The sequence below is a fragment of the Catharus ustulatus genome, chromosome 2, assembly GCF_009819885.2.
Source record: "Catharus ustulatus isolate bCatUst1 chromosome 2, bCatUst1.pri.v2, whole genome shotgun sequence".
In the NCBI taxonomy this organism is placed as follows: Eukaryota; Metazoa; Chordata; class Aves; order Passeriformes; family Turdidae; genus Catharus; species Catharus ustulatus.
In genome coordinates this window covers 47,015,111-47,042,832 of record NC_046222.1, presented here as the reverse complement: position 1 = coordinate 47,042,832, position 27,722 = coordinate 47,015,111, and the positions used below count along the sequence as shown (strand labels likewise).

Genomic DNA, 27,722 nt, shown 5'->3' with positions numbered 1-27,722 from the left:
TACCATTTAAAATTAGTTATTTTGTTAGAGGAGTTATGTTCTGTAAGAGTTTTTTTTTTCTTCTCTTGAAATGGACAGACTGAGAGAATGTGCAGAAAACATCTTTTTCCCGCTTTCTGACACACACCCTATATTTGAATTTTTTTTTTTTTTGCAATAAAACAAAACTATCTTTTACTCCAAAGTCTTCAACTCTTGTTCTTTATCAGTGTTTGCACACACAGTAAAGTTGGGTAAGCCCCCTCTATCATTCGTGTTTGCAAGTGTATAACCTAGAGGTCCTCAGGCTCCTGCTACTCATTTTGTATATCCCCCTCGTGTTTACCTTGAGCTGAAGGGAGCAGTGATCAAGCTTCATCTGTTGCATGAGGACAGACTGCTCTGCAGTTTTCTTTTCCCCACCTTTGTTCTCCCTTCCATGTTTTGTCTTCTTTTCCAGACAATCACTTCTCAAAGTATTCCACCTGGTGGCAGAATTAGGGAAATAGTTAATGGAAATGGTTCGCACATGCATGGATCAAGTAGTGTAAGAACCTGTAATACAAGTCCTAATTTATTCCTGTTCCCTTTTTACAGCAGGGAGAAATTAGAATATATCTATGTGAGTTCAGTCTTTTTGCATTTATAAGAAGGTATATTTGACCTTTAACACTTTATATTCCTGTGCACTGAAGATGAATAAAATGTGATAGCCTGGCAGTAAGAGTGGAGGACCATTCTAACACTGAGAAGACAGTGCTATGCATTTAATTTTTTGTTGTGTTTCATGGAAATTCTCACTTCTGTATGTACCAGCTGAAGAAAAATTGAAAAAGACTTGTACTTCCAAGTAAAGCTTCCAGTTATTTCCTGCAGTATTTACTTCTTGCTTTATAACAAATAAACCCAGTGATTGTCAGGAGTCATCTGGAAGATGGTCCTTCCTTTCAGGAGGAGGTTCACTGAATGGGGATCATTTTTTAGTCCTGTAGTAAGGGAGTTGAAGGAGGTTGGCACTAAGAGCTAACTTCTGTAGTTTTTCTTTCCACTGATGAAAACCTGCTTCTAGTCTGTCCTGGGATGTACAAGCTCTGGTCCTAAATAGTTTCACCACCAAACTGCTTGATTTTAGAAATGGCAAGGAGGGGGCTTCTTGTCTTTTTATATTGCTTGGCATAAATACCTTAAAATGATACATATATGACCAAGAACTTTTTCTTTTGCATGCATTTGGGAAGCCCTCTGAAAGATAGTGCCCAATAGCTGAATGTTTCAGTGTTCTTCAGCTGTTCAGTAGTGGTGTCAGCTTTCCTGTTAAATTAATTTTGAGCTTTGTTCTCTAATTTAACCTTCCAACCTACTAGTAAATGCTATCCAGATTATGCTTTTACACTAAATAAAGATGAGAATTTTTCAGATTCAAATTTTCTAGTTTTCTTACTGCTATGTTCTGTGTGTACACAAGACCATTAAAATTGTTGAACTTACTGTTTCCTACAGGCTAATCGCAGGACATAAAGCATCACACTGTTACAGTATGATTTAAATATTTCCTTGTGTTCTGTAGATCAATGTCAGAGTAACCACAATGGATGCAGAGTTGGAATTTGCCATCCAGCCCAATACAACAGGCAAGCAGCTCTTTGATCAGGTAACTTACATGTCTCTATGTATATATGAGTACAAGCACATAAGAGTATTGTTGTTATTAAGGCATAGTCTGAAAAAGTGATAGTGTTCTCATGTGCAAATTGTTTTTCCTTATGTAAGCTAAACTGTGCTCTGAGTTAGTGTGAATTTCCTCATTACTTCTGATGGAACATATTGAATTCAAAGACAATTCTCTAAATAAGTTACTCTATTGAGGCTTCAGAAATTGTGTATGGAACTACTTTGCAATTAACTGTGGGTTTTATGTCTAATATTCTAGGTGCTACTGCAATATGGTTGTTAGAAATGCATATTTTAGGTATATGTATGTAACAGTAAGTTCCTTAATGAAAGCTAATACAATTGCTTTCCAGCAATAGATGCTATAAGATGATTTTTCACTTCCCAAATATTAGAACTAAATACTGGTTTCCTATGAACCACTTTGGAATTTATGTTTTAAGAACATGGAAAGGAAAAAAGAATAGTTGAAAATGATGACCTTAATGTGCATATGGATTGCAGACATACCAGAACTGCGCACTGTCACTTGATGGTGCGTGCTGTACGTCAGTCAAATGGACCAAGCGAACGATTTCTTAAACAGGATTGTTCTTGCACTCGTGATGGTCATCAGAATCTTGAAATAAGTTTTGGACCTCTGTTGTGGGGTGTTACAGGAAGCCTTAAGAGTAGAACCTTGTCAATATGTTGTGTCGTTTTCCAACAAGATACCAATAAATGTGTTTTATTGTCTGGATCCAAGATGCATGCCTTTATTTAGGAAATGTGGAGATATCTGAAATTACTCTTCAAATATAGTTTAAGTAGATCAACAGGTAAGACTTGCAGTTGTTTTTGTCCATTCCACTATAGATGCTTGAAGTATGTGATGAGTACTGAAAGTAACACATCGAAAAGGTTCTTTAAACTTTTAGTTGATCAATTAAATCTTATTATATAAATTGAAAAGAAGACAATATTTATTGTTTAATACTGAACTTTTGGATAAATGAAATTGCAGTTTTTGTTTGAAATGACTGACTCTAACATCAGTAGCAGTATATCTTCAGGCCCTGCGAAGGAATAAGCTTCATGACTCTTAGAAAGACTTCTTGAAAAAAGAGGCTGTCTTGCTTTCTGTCTAACCAGCATCATCATCATCAAATAAAAGTATGGTATTCTGTGGCATAGAAGGCTCAAGCTGTTACTTGTCTTCTGCCAGCCTTTGCTATCTTCTGCCATGCACTGTTGGGTGGGGTGACATTCTGCTGTGTAATGTCTTGTGCCCAGGTAATCAGGCTCATCCAAATTGGGCCATTCGCAAACAGGAAACAAAGATACAGTTCTGAATTTGTTTCATGCTCTCTTCTTTGTTCCTCAGTTCTCTGTGTGGTGTTTAACATCTCACCAACTCTTATCTCTGGAGTTCTAAATTTTTCTCAGTTTAACTCAGGAAAAATCGACCAGAGTAGTTGTGTTTGAGAAACATATTTAACCTGATCTTAAATTCATGTGTGAGTTCCACAGTGTAACATCAAGAGCTGAGCTGTTTTGTGAAACCAACATGAAATTTTCAGACAGAAAGTTATCCTGTTTCTCTATAGAAAGAGAATTGAATAGCAATGTTACTGAAAGGATTGACTTCAAGGTTTACACAGAAGTGGTGAACGTGACAAGCAGGTTGGTTCTTGTTTGCAGAAAATAACCTCTCCCTGAATTCAGCTGTTACTTAGTGCTCCTCTGCATTTTCGGTCAACAACCTTTCAACCTTTTGCCAACCAGTGTTCTTTTAAGCTTTTAATTGGTATTTTCTGGAGTAACTGTTGATTTGTTTCCCATTCCATATGTATGTTCTCATCATCTTCATCTGCTAGCAGAAAATAATTCAGCATTTGAAATCTGTGACTTTCTCCTTTCTCTTCCACTGTCAAACTCAGTAACTTCTTATTTATTCCACAAGCTTTTTTTTTTTTTTTACATGCATTTCAGAAGATGTTCTAACATACTTACCATTGGTCCCTCTGTCTATCCTGTCAGTGGTCAGAATAGGCAAGAAGGGGGTCTGTCCTCCTGTAGTCAACCAGTTAAGCATCTATAACTTTCCTGGGAGAGGAAGAACCCTGTGAGTGATATGTTTCCACACACCGGTGGTAAACATGAGGAAGTTGTTTTGTTAGCACTGTGCATTAGTAGCTTTTGGTTCACTTTAGCTGCCATTCAGAAGGAATGTGAGGGTTGTCTCTTATTTCATGTTGTACCCCACTGTCCTTTCCAGATGTCTCCAAAGCCTTTTTTACAATCATGTGGAAGGTGTCTGTATGAAGTCTTTGTTAGGTTGTTATGCATTGCCCAAACATACAGGTTGCTTTTCTTCAAGAAGTTTTTATTGCCTATTAATAGTCAAGTTGTGGGATGTGGTGGATAAATCTGCTTTCCGTATGTGATGAACACTTGCCTGAAGCTACTTAATAGAAGTTTTAAGCCAGAATCAAACTCCTAAGTTTTTCATTCTCTACTTACAGTAAATTCACGAATACAAGCCGCACTGAGTATAAGCCGCATCTCTGGGTGTTGGCAAATATTTCGGTTTTTGTCCATAGATAAGCCGCACACGAATATAAGCCGCTCTGTCGTTCGCAGCGAGGACCCGCGTGCAATTAGTAACAGAACCGCGGGAGGGCGGGGTTTACTGGCTGAGCTAAGGCTGTGCAGGCTCGGCCCGCTAGGGGCCGCTGATGGGGCCAGGTGGCCCAGCCCGGTGCTGCCGCTCGGGGCCGGCCGCCGCTGCCCCTGGGCTCGGTCACCCCGGGTCGGCGCTGCCCCACGGTGGCAGGCAGGGACGGAGCTTCCCCCGCTCCTACGGCAGCGGCGGCGGGCGGGGACGGAGCTTTCCCGTGCCCGTGGCGCCGGCGGCGGGCGCGGACAAAGCACCCCGCCTCCTCCCCGGGCCGCGGCAATGGCGGCGCGCACTTCCCGCCCCCCCCCCCCGGGCCGCGGCAATGGCGGCGCGGGGCTCCCGTCGGCTCCCCGGGCCGCGGCAATGGCGGCGCCCCCCCCCCCGTAGGCTCCCGGGGCCGCGGCAATGGCGGCGCCCCCCCCCCCCCCCCTCCCCACCCCTGGGCTGCAGCAGAGGAGGAAAGAGAGCTCTCCCGCCTCTCTCCCCGCCCCCCGTGCTGCCTGCAGGGAGCCAGGGCAACACGGTAACACTGTAACAATTGCGAAATGCCGGCTTTTACTGGCCGGTGCTTGGCTCGGCACTCTGGCTGGCACGTCTGGGGTTGTAAATGTCAGAAAATTATTAATATATTAGCCGCACCCGACTATTAGCCGCACTTCCGGGTTTCCACCAAAATTTTTGTCAAATTGCTGCGGCTTGTATTCGTGAAATTACTGTACTTTTCATGTCATGCTACTGCAGTGCTTAAGTGCATGATTATCTTGGTACAAGTTTCAGAAAGGTTATTTCTCTTTCCTTTGAACTGAGACGCAGTGTAGGCAATGCATTTTCCTTATTTGTGGATTCTGCTGGTTTTAGTGTTGATTTTGAACTTGTATAGCTCTGCATTGCTGTACCCTGGTTGTCTGTATTTAAATCATGTGCATCTCAGGGGCTGTGGTTAGTGGGTTGAGAGCAGAATGTTTTGACGTGAGCATAGGCACTTGTCTCCTTATGCCTTACGGGCAGAGCTGTTGAGCATCTGCAGTTCTTTGCAGCTCAGAGAGCTGATACGGTACAAGGGCTCAACTTGGACAGCTGCTAAGTAAAGAGCATTCTCAGTCATCTGATAAAGCCATAAGTGGTTTGATCAGCATTAGATAGGAGATCTGTGCCAAAAGAAACAGCAAGTCTGCAATTCCTGAGTTGGGGCACCAAATTTAATGCTGCTCGGGACCATACTAGTAACATACACCTGTTCTTAGCATTTCTTATGATCTAAAGGAAATAACGTGGGAATTCTAGAGGAAATAAGTGTGTTCACTCAAGGCATCAATCAGGTTGGATCCACAAATATTGTCCTTTTTGTGCTTTGGAGTTTAAAAGTGAAATGATAAAGGAGGAAAAAAGGTGCACACTTGAATGGTTGTTAAGTGATTATGCAAATATGCAAGGCAGCAGAAGTAAGTTTGCATAATTATCTTATGACATTTTCTAATTTTCAAAATCTTAATTTTGCAACCCGATAGTACTACTTTAAAATGGAGGAGGATCTATGTGTAAAATTCTATTTACTTCACATGCATCCGAATGCTTCCATAAAACACCCTTCAGTAAAGCAGCTTGGCACCATGGTCCAACCTGAGGACATATGTAAGTACTACCATACATGATCTTTGGAGCCAGAGTTTACAGTCATTTAATAATCTTTGCTGGACCTTTCTGATTAATTGCTTATTAAATCCACATATGCTTTTGCTGTGCCAAAGACTTGTAAAATAGTTCCACAGTTACATTATACTCTGTAGTAAAAGTCCTTCTTTTTGTTTGCTTTGAGCCTGCTATGTCATGATTTCTGTTGATTCTCTGAATTCTTACGTTATAAGAAAGAATGACCGATCATTCCCTATTTCCTTCTACATGCCACGCAAGTTTCATAGACCTGTATCATATCTTTCTTATTTCTGTCAGTAGCCCTAGTTCTTGTCTTAGCTCTGCAGAAAATGTTCCAAGTCACTGATCATTCTTTTCAACATTTCTGAAACATTTCCAGTGCTGCAGCATCCTTTTTTATAAGTTGATGTGACCAGTCTTATGTAAAAGTAGAGATTTGTAAATACCATACATGTGTATAGTAATGTAATAGCTTTCTTACCTTTTTGCTTTACTAAGAACTTTGTTCACATAAAGTAAATTGTTGTTGTTTATGTACAGTGCTTTGCTTTTATTAAATATCTTATTGCGGTTATTCAGAGATCTTTAAGGTATTACTGTTATAAATCTTTATGGAGAGTTTTTTGCAGCAGGTTTTTGTCACATCAGTTTCATCCTTTTTTGAAGTCCTGGGGGACTTCTCTAGTGGTTAAACTACAATTCTGTTATGAAAACAGCTTGTGTTTTTTGTCTGTCTTTTTAAGCAGTCTATCCATGAAACAACCTTCTCTCTATTCAAGGACAATTTTGCTTCTTTAGTAGCTTTTGGGATAGACTTGATCTGAAATCTTACAAGAAAGTCATGTACATTTAATTAGGTAGCTCATCCTTACCCCTTTTATCATTAACTCTTAAAAGATGGCAGAACTGTTTGAAGGAGGCAGTTCATCCTCATTGCATCATACTTGTACACAAATGTTACTCTTTATTATTGTTTCACCAGTTGTCTTCTGTTGAAGTGTACTCACTTCTCCATAGGGCTGCAGGTCATTTCCCAGATGTACTTTATAACCTCAGGGTCCTGTTACTACCTTCTGTTCCTCAGGTGCTGATGTACACAGTGAACTGCACACTCCAGTTGGTAGCTTGGAGTGTTTGAGTTTATTTAGAACTCCAGGGTTCCCTGAACCTGATGTTTTGCTACTATTTTATCATTTTTTGTTCTTGTATGATTTGATTACATTCCAGTTTTAAATTGTTTATGTGACTTTATTAAACTACACAATACCAGTTTAAAAAAATGTATTGTAGTGATTACTGATGATTATGGCTCGTTTATCTTTAGGTGGTGAAAACTGTTGGTCTTCGTGAAGTCTGGTTTTTTGGGCTGCAGTATGTGGACAGCAAAGGCTACTCAACTTGGTTGAAGCTAAATAAAAAGGTAACAATTCCCACATATTTAGCCAAGTGTACAGTTGAAATATATTTTATAAGCTTTGCTGATTTAATATTTTAAGTGAAGTATAGCTACCTTCAAATTTAGTTGAAAATTTGCTTTTCATGTGCTTTAAATGACAAAATAGTGTTAAGTTAGATTAATTATAAAGAATATGCAAAGCTGCATCAATATTTAATTTACAGAGATAGTTTCCAGTACTGTGGAATGCATGCATGCATTAGGAAAACTTGAATTCATATGATTGTCCCATTCTCATTTCTATTATGTAGCAAAACATAATAGTATTATTGTTTTACAGTTTGGGCATCTGTATGGGAAGTATTTGAGCTTCAGGAATTTGTATGCATACAGCTATGAATCTTTAAACGTGGCAAAATAATCTTCTAAACTTTAGGTATATAATAGGTAGATTGTAAGATAATAGTTTTTCTTTTCCAAATGGGATTGAGTACCTTGTATCTCCAGTTACTGGGAACTGGGTCATTTTACTTTAAATTATATTTATGATTGGAATGGTCACTTCTTATTTTATTATTGGCTGTCAGGTTATTTGTCACCGTTTAGAATGGAAATACTTGTTTTTTAGTTCAACCTAATTAAGATTACTTTTCTTATCTTCAAGATTACAAGGCAAATTAGGAGGGTTTTAGGAGCAAGTCCCACTGTCTGCACTTACATAATCTTTACTTCTCTTCTGTGGTAAATCCAGTGAGTTAAGCCTGCTAACCACCAAATCTGTCTCCTAGAATTTCATACTTTTATACACAATAAACATTGTAGTGCTACAAATACCTTATTAACTGTAATGGCTTGTCTCAGGTGGTTGGAGACTATGGGATTTATTGCATCAGTTGTGAAAAATGCAGAAGACATTGCTCTATGAAAACCTTGAGCAAATTAAGCTTCTGCTACAGTTCAGAAGCAGCTGAAGGCATGCTAATTTTTTAAATTTTGACTAAGACAGTTATTTATTTTTTCTTTAAAAAATTCTTGTAACACTTAATTCTGAAATCCATCAAATTTACTGTCTCTCACTTTGAAATTACTGTTTACCTATTTTCAGTATATGCAGATAAAATCTGGTAAAGAATAGATGTGCAAGTAAGTAAGATTTTATTATGGTGAGCACAACTAATTTTTCACTGGTGAGATGAAATGCTGTGGCTGTAAATAATGCACAACAATAATGAAAAGTGAACAAAACCTTTAAAACTGTCATCTCAAATGTTGAATATGTATGTACTTATGCTGTCTTAGGCATTTAAAAGGTTGTATTTATTCAGTTTTTGAGACTTCCTACAAGTTGAGCAAACAGATACATCATTTCATGTGTAACAAAGAGGTTTTAGTGGGACTAATAGTGCACATAAAACATACGTCCCACTTCAAGCACTTTATTATACATTGTGTGAACTGGGATGTATGAGAATGATTTTGCTATGAATGTACATTTTAACAATCACTATTTTATGTTAAAATTAGTTTTGAATGTTTTTGCGTTGGCCATAGTTGGTGCTGCAAACTGAGCACAAGTGAAGTACAATTCCACATGAAAATGAGTGTTGAAATCTGAAGCAGAGGAAATCTAAAAACCATATCTGATTTCTTTGCAGAAATCAGTTTTAAAGCTTACTCATTCTAGAAAATTAAAAAGATTAAAGGAATTAAGGTTTTTGCACAGGAAAAAAGCACATGTATTTATTCCAATAGTTGAAAGACTTTTAAAAGAATCCAACTTCACACTCACATTGAATAAATGAGCTGTAGTTCTTGCTAAGGAGTCATTGTTAGACCATAATTTATTATTTCCTGCAAATCATCCTTGGATATAATTTGGATCTTTTTAATGTCTATTGCAACTTCTTAGTTTCCAGGTCTTTATTGTGATAAATAAAAATTCACACAAGCCTACAAAAAAAGCCCCTCTTAATCAGCCTTTAAGTAGCATTTCAAAATTTTCTGGTTTATTCAAATTGATGTACTTGTTTGCTCCATGTGACCTGTTCAGTGAGTTCCACAGTGGGCTTGTCAGGAAGCTCTGGGTTTCAGTGTAGAGGAGCTAAAGAGTTAAGTGCTATTAATTCACATTTAATTTACCATTTAGTACTTCGTTTGTTTTTCTCTTCATTCCTCTCCCTCAGGTAACACAGCAAGATGTAAGGAAAGAAAATCCTTTGCAGTTTAAATTCAGGGCCAAGTTTTTTCCAGAGGATGTATCTGAAGAGTTAATTCAGGAAATAACTCAGAGACTTTTCTTCCTGCAAGTCAAAGAGTCGATCTTAAATGATGAAATCTATTGCCCACCAGAAACTGCAGTTCTTCTGGCTTCTTATGCTGTCCAGTCCAAGTATGGAGATTACAGCAAGGAGATCCATAAACTGGGCTACTTAGCCAATGACAGGCTTCTCCCCCAGCGGTGAGTGAGATGGGTTTTGCACCAAAAACTGCACATAAACTTAACTGTAGTGCGTTTTTTATAAATAAAACATTAAGTGATAATGTGCATTTAATAGTGGCTTTCTTAGAGTTCCTCTTTTTGCTAGTAAAATTCAGAGATCCTAATTTAGACTTTAAATAACCAGAGTCATAGCTGCAGGTTTCTTGAGATGTATTTCTTGTCCTGTCCACAAACATCTGTACAGATTTAGTTGAACACATTTCCAAAGTACTCCAAGATCATATAATGTTACTGGAGGCCTTCTTCTGCTAAATTAAAATCAAAATACCCCAGTATAGAAGTAACTTAAATTCATTTGACTCTCCGTTTCTTCAGTTTTTATGTTTTTGTACCCATAAATTGTAATAATTTCCCGAAAGTAAGTGTACTACAAATAAAATACGTTGCAGTGCCCGAGTACAACACAAATCCACGTACTTAAGATGTTCCTTCTCAGTAGACAAATGGTCAGATGATTTTTTAATTGTCCTTTAAAACAGTTTCTCCAGAAACTTCTGAAATGCTAGGTGCGTTGAATGAAAGCGTAATGAAGTTTCATATGCATTTGATTTCTTACTGCATTACTACACTGAAAGTTCTTGTAGGCCAAAATATAATTCCATCATTGCAACCTCTTGTACATTAAAGATCAAACAGCTTTCTGAAGCTGCTTCCCCTTGATTTTATTCATAAAGGAAAAAAAAAACAAACCCAAAGAAACCCCTCACTAAGGATGTCTGATAACTTGTTGTAATATCTTACCTTTTCTTTCAAATGACAACAGAATGAAAGCTTGAATATATCTTTGCACACATAGAGATTAAGTTGCAGCATTGTTGCCAGAGGATTCTATAGATATGCATTTTCAGCTGTTGTAAGCACTACATTTTATGACTTAGCTGAGGTATGCAGTGGTGTGACTTTTATATTACAAAGAATATAGAATGCCAAGAAAAAAGAGGAGACTTTCACACTCCTTTAGAAGGGAATTTGTTGAAATACAAAGTTTCTGTTTCTGTGCTTTAAATATGAGCGGTGTATAGCAAGTAATTTTTAAGTGTATTCCGTTAAAGCAAATGATGTGCTGTGCAACAAAAGAGGTTAAGTTTGTTGTCAGTACCATTTAATGGCAACAATTTCTATTCACAGTGTGTTAGAACAGCACAAACTGACAAAAGAACAGTGGGAAGAAAGAATACAGAACTGGCATGAAGAACACAGGGGAATGTTAAGGTAATTATGTAAAAAATGTTCACTACACCTTTCATTATTATTAGGATGTATTTTGGGAAGCATTTGTTTGCAAATGACTTGCTTTTATTCCGACCAGGGGAGGTAGTTATGAAAGACTTCCAGGAGAGTTGGGTTTCCAGTTGGGTTGTTGGTTTTATCTACATGATTTCTGGTAAGGCTGTCAACTGCCATTGTCCACAGTTGCCTGCCTCTAAAATATGTTTAGTATTTCCTTAGCCCATGGGGAAAAAAGATAAAGTGCAATAATTGGACTCTAGTTGGATATTAGAGTGTAGAGCTCTTCTAAGTATGTGAGTCAAATTATTTTAGAGAGATTTAATTCATAACTAAATTTTACCCCAGCTGTTTATTTTGCAGTTCCCTTATTCTTACAATGTTCTTATGATTTGTTGTCTAAACTATACCAATTTTTCTTCTTCATCAGGGAAGATTCTATGATGGAATATCTTAAGATAGCACAAGACTTGGAAATGTATGGAGTCAACTATTTTGAAATAAAGAATAAAAAAGGAACTGAATTGTGGCTAGGAGTTGATGCTTTGGGTCTGAATATTTATGAGCACGATGATAAGTAAGTGGGAAATACTCATTTTGCAGTGCTGTCAGAGGAGTTGCTATCTGAGATTGCACACCCCCCACCTTACTGTGTGTTCAGCAAGATCTGGCAAAACAAGTTCTCCTTCTAATCTATGTAAGAGGTAGAAGAGACAGAGATGTTAAGTGCTAGAATGTTTGAATTTTAGAGATTAGGGATGCAAAACAAGGGAAAGGAAGAGCAGTTCTATGGAAGTGGAAATTTGCATTGCTTTATATACATTCCTGCAACTAGACCATCTTTATATGGTTTCTTCCTGTACCTTTCACTCAAAACATTCCCTTTGGTCAGGATGAAATGACATTTTAAAGCTGAGCAATGTATTTAATGAGAAACTTTTGTTAAAGTGAAGCCTTTTAGACACCAAAGAAAATAGATCATTTATGTGTCCTGATAAAGAGATCAAATAATCTGTTTCCTCTGAAGAGGGAAAAACTGAAATGTAGAAAATATGAAGAATTAAGAAATAGAACAACAGACTTACTCTTTTCTTTCTTTACTAGCACTTCTTATTAGTATCTGATGTCAACAGACCATTCACAGTGATTTGAAGTTACACATGATATGTCAAACTGCAGATGGGAGCAGTCAACTGTAGATGTATATACTCTGCAACAAAATTCTGTAAACCTTAATTGCCATTAGATGGCAATATAACTCCTGAAAGCAGGAAATATTCAAAATGTTCAGATCAGGTTGAACTATGAGAAAGTTTTTGCCATTTCCTGTCTCCTGATAGTTAGCAATCAAATACTTACATATTTTTTTATATTTGTAATTAAGATAATATGAATTGAAGAAGCTTCTGTGCTGACAGAAAAATATTTACTGTTATGCAGTTCATGCATAGCATTAACAATTTCTGAATTTCCCTTGCATCTTAACGAAAATAAATAAATTTAACTTGAATTCTGAAAATGTAAGAACGCAAATCTGAGCTAAACAGAAATACAACATGACTGGAAGTTACTTTAATTTCAATATTTGGAATGTCAGTTTCTCACATTTAAATAGTTACTCTTTCAAGTGAAAACAGAGTTACCAATGCCATATAAACAATGACTAAAGGATCATGATGTTTAGCATCTAGGTAATACTAGTAGAATAAGTCACAAATCAAAATGCCTTTTGTTACAATGCCATGTAATTTATTAAAATGTGATTAATTTGATTAAATATTTATGAAAAGAAAAATCTACCAAAGTATGCTGGAAGTGTTGTTAATATTTACATTAAGACATAATGTTGTTAATGTAATATTCTAAATGTAACTAAGTGTAATAGTGAGAATGGTACAGATATGTCTTACTGAATTAATGCATATATGGACTTGCACGTCCTTGCTGCTTCTAATGAGAACTTTTCTTTGAAGGCTGACACCCAAGATTGGTTTTCCTTGGAGCGAAATAAGAAACATCTCTTTTAACGACAAAAAATTTGTCATAAAGCCAATTGACAAAAAGGCCCCTGTAAGTAGTGTGTAAAATAGTATCACTTGCTATATGAAGGGATTTAAGCTTGCAGGGACTTGCTCTGGCATTAAGACATGAGTAAATATTGGTGTCATTTATTACTTTTACTGATAGAATAGTCAGTAATCAAAAGAAGACATTCATTTTGAAATATGGTATGTTTATTTTCTCTCTTATCATTCTGTTTGATACCCCTAAATTGTTGGGGAGCTTTAAGTCAAAAAATATTTTGTAATGTGTTGAAAAGACAGCATAAGATGCTAAATTCTCTACTTCTTTCCTTCTCTGTTTTTCTTTTTTTCTTTTTTTTTTTTTACAACAGCACATTTCATGAGACTTTCTAGGTCAAATGACTTTAGAATAGAGAATAGTTTCACTTTTTCAAGTTTTAAATAATTTTATATAAACCATCTAATTTTGGAGTATTCCAGGTGCAATTTTGAATTGATCTTACAAGTTTCTGAAAGTAACTAGATTTATAGATTATGGTGTTTGCTTGATTAAAATATCAAAATACCTGTAAGTGTTCATTTAACCGATGCCAGAGTGCAGTAATGCTTTGAATCTTGTCATAAGTGGATTTTTTTTTAAGGTTAATGGATATACTGGAATTACTTTTTTCCTAGGATTTTGTTTTTTATGCACCCCGTCTGAGAATTAACAAGCGAATTTTGGCACTGTGTATGGGAAATCATGAATTGTACATGAGGAGGAGGAAACCTGATACAATTGAAGTGCAGCAGATGAAGGCCCAAGCTAGAGAAGAGAAACATCAGAAACAATTGGAAAGGTAATTAACAAACTTCCATGAAACAGGAAAAAATTCTGCCTTTTTAAGAAGTCATAGAATATCGTATATCTTAGAATTCTAGAAAAGAGAGAGCTTCTTTTCTTTCTGCGCTATGTAAGCAGGTTTGTGAATTGGCACGGCACCCCTGTCTTAATATAAAAACGTTTTCTTTTTTGAGCTTTCAGCACAGTAATAGTAGCTGTACTGTTGTTCCCTGTTATGTATTTTGTGCAAGCCTTACCTCTCTGTTGCTTGATTCTTTGAGAATTTTTTACTTTCCGGGTGAACACTTAAAGCAAGTTCCTTGAAGAATGTCTTGGCTTACCTTTTGTGTATTTAAAATATACTGTTGCCATTTCTAACCCAGATGAAACATCATGCCTAAAATGCAGATATAATTGTGAATTTGCCTGGCTGAACCATAACCAAGGTTGATTGTCGGTTCTGTTCATAAATTGTTTTTCTCTACAGTGTTTTGAAGCAGAAACTGAGTTAGAAAACATTTAAAATTGTCCTTCCCGGCTAGCTTAGTAAACTGAAAAATTGGCTACCTGCATCCAAAGAGTAGCATTTAATATGTTGGAGAGTTAAAAAAAAAACCAAACCTTTTTACTATTTTTTTCAGGGCACAATTAGAAAATGAGAAGAAAAAAAGGGAGATAGCAGAAAAGGAAAAGGAAAGAATAGAGCGTGAAAAGGAAGAATTAATGGAGCGCTTAAGACAAATTGAGGAGCAAACAATGAAAGCTCAGAAAGGTGAGGTCATAGATTTCTTAAATCTGGTGACAGTGTTTAGTTCAGCTGGGTAGTTCAGTTCCATGATTCTTTTTGTATGTCAGTGTGTTTTGTTGCTTGTGAGGGTTGTGGAGCTAAGTTTATTTTACTAATAGTGACAAGAATTTAGTGGGTTTTATTTGATATGAGAGATGTTCTTTTTCAGTGTTTAAATGATGGTGTGCATGCTTTTGTCTGTATCTTTTTAATATAAAACAAATTTCTAATATAGCAAAAGTTTTGATTTAGTAAAAAGAAAATTAATGCATATACACAGTTCAACCCAGACTTATGAAATGCTTAAGGTGCTGAACACCTGGAGTTGAGGGGAGCAGGGAAATTAGAGGGAATGATTCCAAGTACTTTCTCTAGGATTTTTTAGATTTGGCTTTTAATTTAGAAATTCCTTGTTCCTTTCTCATTTCCTATTCCTTTGTAAAATTTGAGAAATTGAAAATTAAAGTCTTGTCAGTCATGAGTGATAAAACATAGTTTCACCACAGATCAGATTTTTGTGTTTAATCACCTTGTGGAGTCCCTGCCTCCATGACTTCCCAGTCCCTCCTCTCCATGCTTTTTTTTTTTTTTCCCAACTTCAGGTTTAGTTCACATTCATGAAAATTTTGTTGCTCCTTTCTTTTCTTAACTCTTGGCTTCAAGCATCATAAAGAGAATCAGTGATTAACTCTGTGCAAATAAGTTACATGTGCCTGGCACTGCTCTTGAGCTCTACCCCTGCATTTTTCAGTCTTTCTATGCAGAACAGGCTGGACACATCCAGACAGGTAACACACCAACTGTGCCGTGGTATTATTTAGGGAGAGCTATTTCACCCAGGTCAAAACAATGTCAGGGTGATTCTGGAGGTTTGATAATACACATTTTCCCATAACTTTCCGAGCAATATAGCCTAATTTCTGATGCAATACACAATGTTAATGTGTTGCTGGTCTTTTTTAGCCTTCTATGCACACATGGAAAAGTATATAAATGGTCTGTGATGGTTTCATGTTCTTCATCTTCATCAGAGGATTTGCTTGAGTAGTGTTTTTAAATAGTTTTGTCTTTTACTTTATTTCTAGGTACTGCATTTGTAGAACCCCATATTCATTTTTTAACTGAAGTAGTAGTAGGCCTGGGAAACCAACTAAAGGATAATGGTTACATTACTACTACTTAAAACTACAAGTGCAAAGATGAAACAAGTGTCACCTTACCTGGGGAGGTGCTTTTATAGTATTAAAGCTTATGGTAAAGGCAGATGGACTGCTGGAAAACATGAGCAATTGTTTAGGTTTTTTGGGGATTTTTGGTTGATAACTGTGCCTAGCAAAGAACATAGCGGAAATTTTATTATTAAAACCAACAAAGAGCTTTAGAAAGACTTTTTTCATAGTCACCTATTTTTTCTCATCAGAGGAAGAGAATAATTTTGTGCAAACCTAACCTTGCAGTACTCCTAGATTATTACTTCTTCCTATTTCACTAAGGTTCTGCCCTTTAGATTTCAATATTTTACTATGCAGGCAGCTGGGCAGCTATCTCTCCCTTGATTTAAAATTTTCCTCTGCTGATGTGCAAAGAATTTTGCTTACCCTTCCAGTGGGTCTTAAGTCATTTTGCTGGAGTTATGTGCCTAAATTTTCAGCTGCAATTAAAGAATCTGTCAGGCATTTCAATAAAGAAGAATTTGTTTGCTCTCTTGATTTAGTGTACATAAATATACATAAAATAGCCTCTCAGTAGGAGCATGTGCATTTGGATGTTTAGTTTTATCAGCAAGGTGACACTTCTGAAATGCTAGGCTGTCAGAAATGTCAGGTGAGATGAAGTATATTCAAAGAATGTCTTAAATTTGGGGGGGAAACCAGACATGGAACAGAGCTCTGACTAATGTGCTCAACAACTTTTCTTAGCTTGAGGCACTCTTGTAAGTCTTGGTTAGTGTTCTAGGCTGCTTCATTTTGGTCATATTACAGCTGGTATCTGTGATACATATGAGGAAGAGCTAGGTAGTGATACTTTGTCTGCAAACTTTCTTCTTGGCAGAGCTAGAGGAACAGACTCGAAGAGCTCTAGAACTGGATCAAGAACGGAAGCGTGCGAAAGAGGAAGCAGAACGTCTGGAAAAAGAGCGTCGAGCAGCTGAAGTAGCCAAAGCTGCTCTAGCCAAGCAGGCAGCTGACCAAATGAAGAACCAGGAGCAGCTAGTAAGAAACTTTGGGGTTAAAATAAGGTTCAAATTGGGAAAAGACAGTTGAAGATTTAGCCTTTACCCTTGTTTGTGTCAAATGAAGAAGTACATCGAAACACAGCAGTACTTGAGATACTGTTAGAGAATGTTGTGGGAACTGTTTTAGAAAACTGCATTAGACTTGTGACTACTTTGCAAGACAAAAGTAAAACTCTGGATCTGTAGGAGATTAAAAGATGACAGCCACCTTTCAGACTGGCAACACTCATTACGTTCTCTTTCTAATAGTCTCAGGCTTATCCAGCTGAGAACAAGAGTAGCTTCCTTCTGCAGCCCACTGGGAAGCCTGTTCTCTGAGGCAGGTCTGTTCTGAAACTTGATGGTGGTGGGGGGAAGTTGTTGACATTGGGGTTTGTTGGGGTATTTTTGTTGCTTTCTCACATTCTGTGTCAGATTACTTCTAATTTAAGATTTGTGCATAATAATCAAGAAAGGCATGAAAATAGAAGAAATTATTTCTCAACTGTAAATGAGCTTTTGATCTTTTGTAAAGTTAGCATATAATTCTGATTTATCTCAGTAGTACTGAGATTAGGATCCAGAACCATAATCTTAATGGTGGGACCATTGAAGTTGTATTAGACTGAAACAATGAAATGCTAGTTTGTAACAACAGCTTTCTGTTTCTCAGCAAGCTTTGGAAGTGCAGAAGATAAATATTTTTTTTCTGGACTTACTTCCATTAGCCAAGCGTACTCTGATTCATTCCCTCTGTCATGTATGCTTAAAATTTCTATTTTTTACAGAGAAGTGATGGATGGTAACTAACTCTTTTCAAGTTGGATCATAGCAAAAGGCTCTGCTTTCTTCCACTGCAAAGCTAGACTGATACCAAACTAAAACTTCTACTTTGTTCTTTTGTTTGTTTCAGGCAGCAGAAATTGCTGAATTCACAGCCAAGATTGCACTTCTAGAGGAGGCCAAGAAAAAGAAAGAAGAGGAAGCTTCAGAATGGCAGCACAAAGTAATGAACCCATTCTATATGAAGTCAGAACTTCAAAGAAACTAAGGGAAATGAGTGCGGAAATCTCACTAGAATTCCATGGAGTCAAATCTCGCTTTCCCTTAGGCTTCAGAAAAACCTTTCTTAAAGGTTTTTGTCCTCCAGTCTACTGAAGCCAGCCTATGCTTCTGTTTAACTCATTTCTTGGTATTACGTAGTCATGAAGCGGGGGAAATTGTCATCACAAAGGGATGGTCAAAGATTAGAAATGGCTTCCTTTTGTGTGATGATGAAATAGATTGGAGCTTTGTGTTAGAGAGGAAAACGCCTCAGGAGGGAGGTGTATGAAATCATTGATGGAAAGATGAACCAAAACAGTTTAACAAAGGCATGTGAAATGCAGCTGGACAAAAATTTAAAGCAAAGTAGTATTTCTTCATAAAATCTATAATTAGCTATGGAATGTGAATAGTTACTGTGCATGGATTCCAAAAGGTTTTGAACAAATTGTCATAAGTTCTGGTTAAGTATGCAATTTGAAGACATCACCTTTGATGTGGGAAATCCCTGAGCCTTGAAATTCAAGAGGCTAGGAAAGGTGGAAAGCAATCGGTATTATTGCCCTATTCCTTCACTTTTCTCTTGTCTACTGCTGTAAATAGCTGGATCCTAGTACAGCGTATTTTGAGCTATATCTGGTTTTTACTCTGTCTTTGACAATTTTCAGTGTGTAAGCTAGTCATGTCACTTATAAAGAACAGTTTAATGTGTCTTGAGAACATCTCAAATGTTTTTTTTTTATTTTTCTGACTCTTGATAAATCATTTTAAAAGATGCTAAGTACTGTTTACTGTATTCAGGCTTTTGCAGCCCAAGAGGACTTGGAAAAGACCAAAGAAGAATTAAAATCTGTGATGTCTACTCCTCCTCCACCTCCACCCCCACCAGTTATTCCTCCAACAGAGAATGAGCACGATGAACATGATGAGAACAATGCTGAAGCCAGTGCAGAACTGTCTTCTGATGGTGTCATGAATCACAGGAGTGAGGAAGAGCGGGTAACAGAAACACAGAAAAATGAACGTGTTAAGAAACAGCTCCAGGTAATGAAGATTCATAGTTGTATCAATGCAGTTCAGGCTTTGTGTTTTCACCCTTCTTTTGTAAGAAAGTTCACTGATGTTATGGTCTGCCGAGGACACAACTTCTTTATAATTTATTAGTTTTATTACCAGTTTACCAACCAATATCATTCATAGTGTTCTGAAAGTGGAATATATAGAAATATTGGATGTAAGATTGTGCTTTATAGCTTAAAAGTGTTAGTATGCTGCTGCATTGGCCAGTAAAGTTTTCTAATAATTATATTTTATAATATATGTGTTTCCAGAACTCTACATGTGTTCCAGCACTCTGCAGTGCTTTCCTTTTTCAATACTGAAACTCATTAAGTGGAATGAACAGATGCTTGCTTGGAAGTATTTGTTTGTAGCCACTCACAGGTGTTGCAAATGCAAAAACTCAAATTACACCCACTTTGGATTACTTATTTCCCTGAAAGTTGAGCATTTCCTCCCAGGCTGTGTCTTACTCCTCAAAGCCTAATAATCTATAGTAGTGGTAGCCCTTTTCCTGGTTACAAAATGTTTATTTGGAAAGAAAACGGAAAGGAAAGGTGCTACTTTGTCTGGCAGCATTGTCTTAGTAGTGTGTACATGTAGTATTCTTGCTTGGTCAGTCGCTGACCAGATCAGGGAGGTAAGTCTTTAGTTAAACAAAAATTGAAAAATAAGGTGGTTTTCCTGCTTTATTCTGCTGGTCCCTTTCTTCTTGGATTTTATGGTGTATGAGGCTTTTTTTTTTTTAATAGTTTGATGCTTACACTCATGTAAGGAAAGAATCCTATGCTCTCCTTATTTTTCCTTCTGCATTTGATAGACCTCACAACTTGAGTTATTGAGGAGTACAACAAACATTCCATAGGTTGGCATTCAAGAAGTTTTTATCCAGGTTGTAGAATAGTTGTTATCAGAAACTCCAGAACTGTTAAAGGATTCATCAAAGCACTTAAATTTAAATATTTTATTCAACAGGCTTTAAGTTCAGAGTTGGCTCAAGCCAGAGATGAAACCAAGAAAACACAAAATGATGTCCTTCATGCTGAGAATGTTAAAGCAGGCCGCGATAAGTACAAGACTCTCCGGCAAATCCGACAAGGCAATACAAAGCAGCGTATTGATGAGTTTGAAGCAATGTGAGAGCTGGTATTTTGCATATATGTTCCTCGTAAAGCTGAACCACCAACAGAGAAAAAAAAGCAGGCCTTTGCAGATTTGATGGATTGCACCCCACTTTGCCAAAGCACTTAATACCAGGTTGACTGCAGTGGCTAGAAGACAAATTTAGGGGAAACTATTCAACAGTAAGGCAGTTTGTTAACCCTAGGTTTTGAGTGGGGAGGGGTGTGGATGTTAATAGCAGGTTTTTCCCCATTGTGTTTTCAATTTCATTGTTTATTTGGGTTTTTTTTCCCCCTTAGGAGACAGATGTGAAGTATATAATGACTGACAAGTGTATATATTGCTTAAACAATAGGAAATAGAAAGAAGAATGGAGCTGTACCTAAACTGAATAGGTACAATTAAAGTACGAAGTTTGAAATTAGTTTTCAATGTAGCTACTCCATTAAGAGTTTGGTGTTGCTCACTTTCAGTTTTGGGTGTTTTTTTCTTGTTTTGTTTTGGGGGGATTTGTGTTTGTTTTGGGTTTTTTTTCCTCTCATGTGAAATTCTTTGGTGTTTCATGTCCTGTCATCATTGATGGTTTTCTTTGCCTACCTGTTCACAAAGGTCTGGATGGCAGGTGGTAGTTCCAGGAAATGCTTTTAAATGGAACACTACCTGTGGGGCAGCGTATGGCTGCTGATAGGCTTGAGTAATATTGCTTTTCCTAGGTGATTCTTTTAGATGTGCAAAATGTTCCAATGTAGCAAAGAGGGAAAAAAATAAACAAGCTTAATGTGCTATTTGCTTGTAATTATTTTATTTGCAGTAGGGAGACCTGGACCTTTCTGGCAAGGGAGCATATGAAAACATCAGTCCCAGGGAGGGGACAGTATCCTACCTCACTACTATGTACATGATGACTGGTCCTTCAAACACCATGAAAAAAACTGTTTAAATTGACTGTCACTACACAGTAACATCAAAGATTTCTAGGAGCCCTTACTCCTAGGATTTTATTTTGTAGTTTATGATGGATTTATAGTGCTAAATACTGTCTAACTGCCTTCTGTTGAGTTAAAATTGTAAAAGCATCTAGTGTGTTTTAAAGCTGTAACCTGTCACTGGTATACTATATTCTGGGAGGGGTGTAGAATGTGTGTCAGTCAGTTTGGGTTTCAAATACAAAATGAAACTTCCCAGAATTGGAGTAAAAGTGTTTGTAGCTTCAGTTTTCAGTGAAGCTAGTATTTTAATTGTCGTATCTGATGTCAGATTATGAAGTCCTTTCCCTCTTGAAAAGGAAATCTGTTCTTTTGAGAAATTTGCTCAGAAATTGAACTTTAGTAATAACTTCGCAGTTAACGTGGACTTGAGTTACTCCCTGTGTTAGAGTACCCCAGTAAATGTCAACATGGAAGAACCTAGGTTTCTCTGAGGATGGTTCAGCTTTTTTTCTATTTGATATTATGCACACATAAATTTACACTTATCTATTAAAATTTGCCATTTTATTAAACATTTTTTTTCATGCACAATAGGTCTAAATTTCTCATGAACAGTCTGACTAAGTTTGTTTTTTTTATTTTGTGGAGTAGAAGTTTGGCTATGTGGGGTGACATCATGAAAATTAAATAAAGATACATTAATATATTTTTGATTTGTGGGGCTAAACATATCTGCTTGACCTTGAAGACTGATGTGCAGATGCTGTGCACATGCTTCAAAATGCTGCTTGGTGGAAGTTGGTGTTTCAACTTGCAGTGCATTGTTAAGAACAGTTTTTGTTTCACAGGCTTCATACACCGAAGCTTAAGCAAATTTTGGAAGTATTTGAACAGTTTTCCATGGCAGGTGAAATACTGTGCTTCCAGTGAGTTTTCATTTTTTCCTGAAAAGTGTGCACTAACACTGATCCATCAGTTTCAGTGTTGGGAAAACACCAGTAAAGGTTGTTGTTTATAAATCTACAACATGTAGAGTAGGGCTAAATGGATTAGATCCATTTATAAAACTGTGTGGGGTTTTTTTGTTTTTTGGTTTTTTTTTTTAATTCAAACAACCAGGAACAACCATTTGTAATACAGGTTTTCACAATGAACAAAGTGGTAATAGCTGCTGTCACCTGCAGTTGGGAACACTTACTGGTGCAGAAATACTAAGACTACATCTAATGATTACTTGGTGAAGTAATTTACCACATGCTTTTTCCTTTAGCATCATGTTTTGTGTTGTACAATTAAGCTACAATTACATCTACTATTTTGGATAACATTCATTGGTTAACAATAAAGAGATACAGTTAATTTCTCTGAGGTCCATTGTTGTTATTTAATGCCCTTTTTTCTGAGAGCTTTACTGAGCACACTCCAATAGCCTCTTTTTCCAGAGCAGTGTAGAAATTTTTATCATCTTTTTGCTTCACACTCTGGTCAGAATGAAATGAAAAATCAAATTGTATCCCTATAGATGGTATTTTGCTTAAGAAATTACCACATACAGTTAGGAGGAAGCACTGGTGTTTATAGATTCAAAACAGGATGTGAATCATCACAGCAAATTTGCTCTCTTGAGAACGGAGGATAATTTGGCCATATAAGAGCTCTGTGGGTAATGTAAGAACTTTCAATCACTGCCTACATATTGCTTAGCCCCAGCTTAAATGAAATTTAGTTTAATGGGTCAATATCTCAATTATTACAAAACCTTGATCTGTTTGTTGGGTTTTAGTCCTTTTTTTTTTTTGTTACTGCAACTTATAGTGGACAGTGCTATCAAACACATGCATGGTTATGTGTTTTAAACAATGGCAAATTAATGGGCTTTTTAATTTCTCTAATACACTTGAAAAAGGCAGGAACAGTTCCATGTAAATAGGTGTACAAATAACTTGCTAAAATGTTCTCACATAAATTAGACCTCCTCTCAGGTGCCATTCCATTCTTGAATTTGTTTGGCCTTGCACTTAGTACAAAGCACGTGACCCTTTCTGTTGCTCCATAGGGTAGAATTGCCATGAGGAATTAAAACTTGGTACTTGTAAATGTGCATATTTCTAGTTTGAAACTTCCCTCTTGTTGGAGCCCTTCCTGCTGAGGTTTCTCACTTGTTAGAGAGCTTCTGCATAGGTATGTAGTTTCCCAATATTGTGCTTGAAAGGGGAGGTAAGTGCTTTGAAAGATTGTTTTTTCAAAAATATGCTCTTGAGGTGAAAAGGATGCAAAATAGTGCCGCTATTTACAGACTATTACACAGAATGCCTCATTGTGCAGGAAGATATTCTGCCTTCTTGAACTAGGCCATTCTACACGTCAAAACCTACATTTACTGTCACTTGTACAGTTTGGAAAGCGTTACTGTGATTTTGCTTTTTCCTTAAAACATGTTCTCTAGGCTTTTTCAAATTACTTGCTTTGAGCACCTCTGAGGAAAAATGAGGTTTGTACTAAATGAGGTATTTCAAACTTCTGAAGAAGAAGTATCACAAATATTTTCTAAATATTTAAAGAAAATATAGATATTAAAATAATTAAAGCCTTTTACTTTTGAAGAACTTTTATGCAAGCATTTTCCATGTCTCTTTACATATGGATAATCTAAAAAGTTGTTCTGCCCAAGGCATCAGGGATTTTAACAAAGATGATGTATCCAAGTGGGCTAAGGTGTTGATCCTGGTGTTTGTAAATGTACTTGAAGTAAAAATAGCAACATAAAATAGAAAAGTTCCTTACAAAAGAGCAAAATTCATTTACTGATAGAAGTTGTCATAATTTAATTTATCTTGACTGGGAAATAAGAAAATCTTAGTGCATACCAATGTCTCAGCATACAAACTGTGGTGATTTCTTTGACCCCCTCAGGGTACATTCTGCTGCTTGTGTTTTTAGGTGGAGAAAATCTGCTTCCCAGTGGGAATGCTGTGCTGCCTGGGTGGCTGAGGAGATGCTTCTGGCTGGCAGCCGTGGGCACCTGCCAAGGGCCGTGTCCCACTGCTCCGTTCTGAAGCAGCACAGTCCAGTGCCTTTCCTCCCCACAAAATGGGACTGCACACAGGGGAGTTCTGGGTGCTCCTTTTCCCAGTTTGGGGACCCAGTCAGCAGCAAGGGGCAGCTTAAAGCTGAAGGGCTAATGTGATGGTAGGGGCTCAAGGAGGGCAGAAAACCCCAAATGCAAATGTGCACTAGATTCCCTTACTCTCTCCTTTATTTACTTGTGTGGAGGACTCCTGTTCAGTGCAGTCCTGTGGCAGGTGTGTGACCAATAATCTCTTTAGCAAATTTAGCAGCCGATTTTCTGGAGCAAGTTGTACTTTGCATTTCATTGAGCTGAGTTTAGATGCATAGGCCAGTTGCCTGGTTTTGTTTTGATTCATGGAGTTTGTCACTTGTGTTCGCTTTACTGTCTGAGTGGAAAAAGTGCCACTTTGGAGTGCTATTAAAGAAGCTTTGCTTTGCTTTGCTTTTTATTTTTTCTTCCTTCCACCCAAGAGATTGCTGCCATATCAAATGTATATGTTTTGTTCAATGTGAATGAAGTGGGCTCACCAAGCCCAAAAGGCTTTCTCACCAAGCTATCCAATTTCTTCAGAAGGGACCACAGTACTTGCAGCAGTGCCTCAGGAAGAGACAGATTATGCCCACATAGCTCATAGTTTAGGAAATGACAAAGTTAGCAGGAGGAAACAGAGCATTTTGAATTGCTGGTATTCCATAAGGTGTTTATATTGGCTTTTGTAAATAATATGTCAAGAGTTTCTGTTCACAGCAGTAGGCTTTAGGCAGCAGAAGAAACGAGGGGAGATGGAAATACACATCGAAGGAAGCGGCCTGGTTGGTGCAAATGTTCCTAATGCACGTGTGCGTAAGAGTTAATGTTTTCCTGTGCTCTGGATAAGTGGATCAGGTGAAAAGAGATCAAGCTCAGAGGTAGGACAATTGCATTGCTTTTTCTGCTTATTTGTTTTTGGGCTTTTTGTTTCTTTGTTTGCTTTTAAGCTATCTTGTTTACAGAGGAGTTGCCATTATTTGAAGGCTTTTAGAAAGCCTGCTGCCCAGCACTAAAAGGTCTTGGAGTTCTTAAGGCCACGTGCTCCCAGCCTGGCCTCTGTGTTATAACTTCCTCTGCAGTGTGGTATTTTTGCCCCAGCACATTTCTGCAGTGCCAGGAGCTGTGCACAGGCAGGGTTCTGCTGCCCCAATGTTTGTTCCAGCAACATGAAACTCATGTGTGCCCCTGTGAAACAGTAATCGCTCCACAGCCCTTCCGCTGCCTACTCTCAGCTCCGTGGGATCTTGTATCCACAGCTTCCTACAGCCTCAGCTTTCACCTCTTATTCACCCTCGATTTCTTCTTTAAACTTGATACAGTATTTAACTTCTTATTCTATGGCTTCAGTAACATTCTGCTAAACGGAGTTTGCTGTGAATGGTTGACTACTGTGTCAAATTATTTTTAAAAATATATCAATGAGCCACACTTTTATTCAAATATCACTTCTGATTAATTAATAATCTCTGTGAATATGGTAATTGCAGTTGTGTTGCCAGAAAGAGATTCATTTGCATTGAGATTGAGGCTCAAAACTTTTCTGACGAGTGCATTTCAGTCTTCAGCGAACTTGAGAGATAACATCCAGAATACACAGATGAGTCAATCCTGCTGCTGCCTTTATTGCTGGGAACAAACTCATTTACATCCAAGTGAGCAGATTCAGTGTTTGAGATTCAGGCAACCTTGTTCACACATCAGAAAAAAATCTAAAAACTATAAGAAAACTTCATGCCATTAATCAGCACTCCACTGTTTATTTCATATCCTTGATAGTGTTTCTTCAGTTTAATTCACCTTTTGAATTCTTGGATCTCTTCCCTTGTGAACAGTGTTTTCGGCATGTCTCACTGCTCAGTGCCAGTTGTACTTTTCCGTACCATTTGGAAACACAGCTCTTTCTTCTTCTGCATTTGGGATCTTAGTGTTGTTTTCAGCAAAGCCAGTGAACTCATCATCTTCAAACTTAGAACTATTACTGCTGCTTCTTAATATAGTCCTTGGATTAATTTTGGGTGCATGTTCTCTTATCAGACATGCATGGCATATGCCACCTTATAGCATAAATAATTGTATTGACTAGTTAATAATTGTTGGTAGCTTTCTGGAGAAAATGTCAGAAAACAAATGTGTTAATGTAGAATCTGAATCATGGTATTTTATACTCATGAGGTTTAGCTTTGAGCCTAGCTCTGCTCACATGCACAAGGGAGCATGTGAGAGAGAGAGAAGTTCTGTGCTTTCATTGTGTAGCTCATCTGGCTGTCTGGACTAGGCAGGAGAAAGCACTGGAGCAGGATGGTTATTCCTGCTCAAATAGCAGAGCTGTCCGGCATAATTGCATGGTGCTGCAGTTTTGCTTCTCTGCACAACAGGTGTCCTGGATGTAAAAATTAAAAAAAATTAAAAAATAAAAAAACAGCCATGAGATAGCCGGCTTTTCCTGTGGAGTCCTAAATAAAACTTATTTATTGTTATATTCCTGTCTGGCTTGAACCTTCTCTGCAGGTCATTCTTGTAAAAGCTGAACTCTGTAGCATAAGGACAGATACCTGAGAGCAGGAGTCAGGTATCCCATGGTTCTTCAACCTGCCCTGTCTGTAAAAAACAGTGGCAGATGTGGGGGGAAAAATACCTGTCTCTGTTCATTTTAATAGAGGGCCATGAAAAATAAATTCTGGAATCTTGCTTCTTTCTAGCAGTGGCTTCTGTATGCTTTGGGATGGCCCTTTCATATGTGCTTCTCCTGGTCTTTGAACTGGCTCTTACATCTCATTTCTCTTTGCTGCTTTACTGCTTTGTTTGGGCTTGTCTTTGTTTTATTGTTTTCTTTTTTTTTTTTTTTTTTGTTCTTCTTGCTAATGTGTCATGCCTTTTGTTTAATCTGAAGAACAGATTTCAGTTTACATCACTGAGAGCTTCAATGCAATTAAGAAACTTTGTTTCAATATGAGAATGCAAATTAAGACAGGGAAGGAAGATGTTGCATAATTATTAGTTAAAAGACATTGTGAAAGTAAGTTGAAGCCTGAAGTCCTAGCAAAAAAATGTGTTGCACTTTGACTAATGAGACCTTAGACTCAAGGCAAAAAATGGAGGCAGACAGCTAAGTATGGCAAGGTGGACTTCTCAAACTAAATTCATGATAGAAAAATACTTTCTAAAGCTCACGTGGCTTTTAATTTATTTACACTCACTGGATTATTTTAAGAGTACTGGAGAAGAAAATATTGAAGCATTCTTCAGTCATGTTTCCCTTAATTGCTTCTGTTGTTGCTTATTCCACCAATTTAAGAATAAAAATTATTTTTTTCCTCTCCAGCAATTTTGTAAAATTATGTTTTGCCTATGACACTGATATTATCTTTCCAATCTGGAGCTTAATGGAAGAAGATATTTTCTGAGGGAAAGATATAATGGTTTGTGTTTAACTGAGCTTGATAATTTACATGTATGTATATATATGTACATATAGATTAAAACTGTATATATAGCATTGTTAAACTGGAGATTTTTAATATAGTATGTGGCATC

General features: G+C 37.3%; 1 protein-coding gene across 2 annotated transcripts in view; it reads left to right on the top strand.

Annotated features, from left to right (window-relative positions):
• RDX (radixin) overlaps positions 1–27,722 on the top strand; it is a 45,293-nt gene that overhangs the window by 15,295 nt on the left and 2,276 nt on the right. The window contains exons 3-14 of one of the 2 annotated variants that reach the window (XM_033051324.1): positions 1,547–1,630; positions 7,287–7,382; positions 9,542–9,816; positions 10,987–11,070; positions 11,516–11,662; positions 13,059–13,155; positions 13,785–13,948; positions 14,574–14,704; positions 16,772–16,932; positions 17,848–17,940; positions 18,780–19,022; positions 20,013–20,173. In XM_033051324.1, the coding sequence (XP_032907215.1) occupies positions 1,547–1,630; positions 7,287–7,382; positions 9,542–9,816; positions 10,987–11,070; positions 11,516–11,662; positions 13,059–13,155; positions 13,785–13,948; positions 14,574–14,704; positions 16,772–16,932; positions 17,848–17,940; positions 18,780–19,022; positions 20,013–20,173 (1,736 nt within the window). Of the gene's footprint in view, positions 1–1,546; positions 1,631–7,286; positions 7,383–9,541; positions 9,817–10,986; positions 11,071–11,515; positions 11,663–13,058; positions 13,156–13,784; positions 13,949–14,573; positions 14,705–16,771; positions 16,933–17,847; positions 17,941–18,779; positions 19,023–20,012; positions 22,452–27,722 lie in introns of those variants that run through there. The other variant, XM_033051325.1, reaches the window with a different exon arrangement.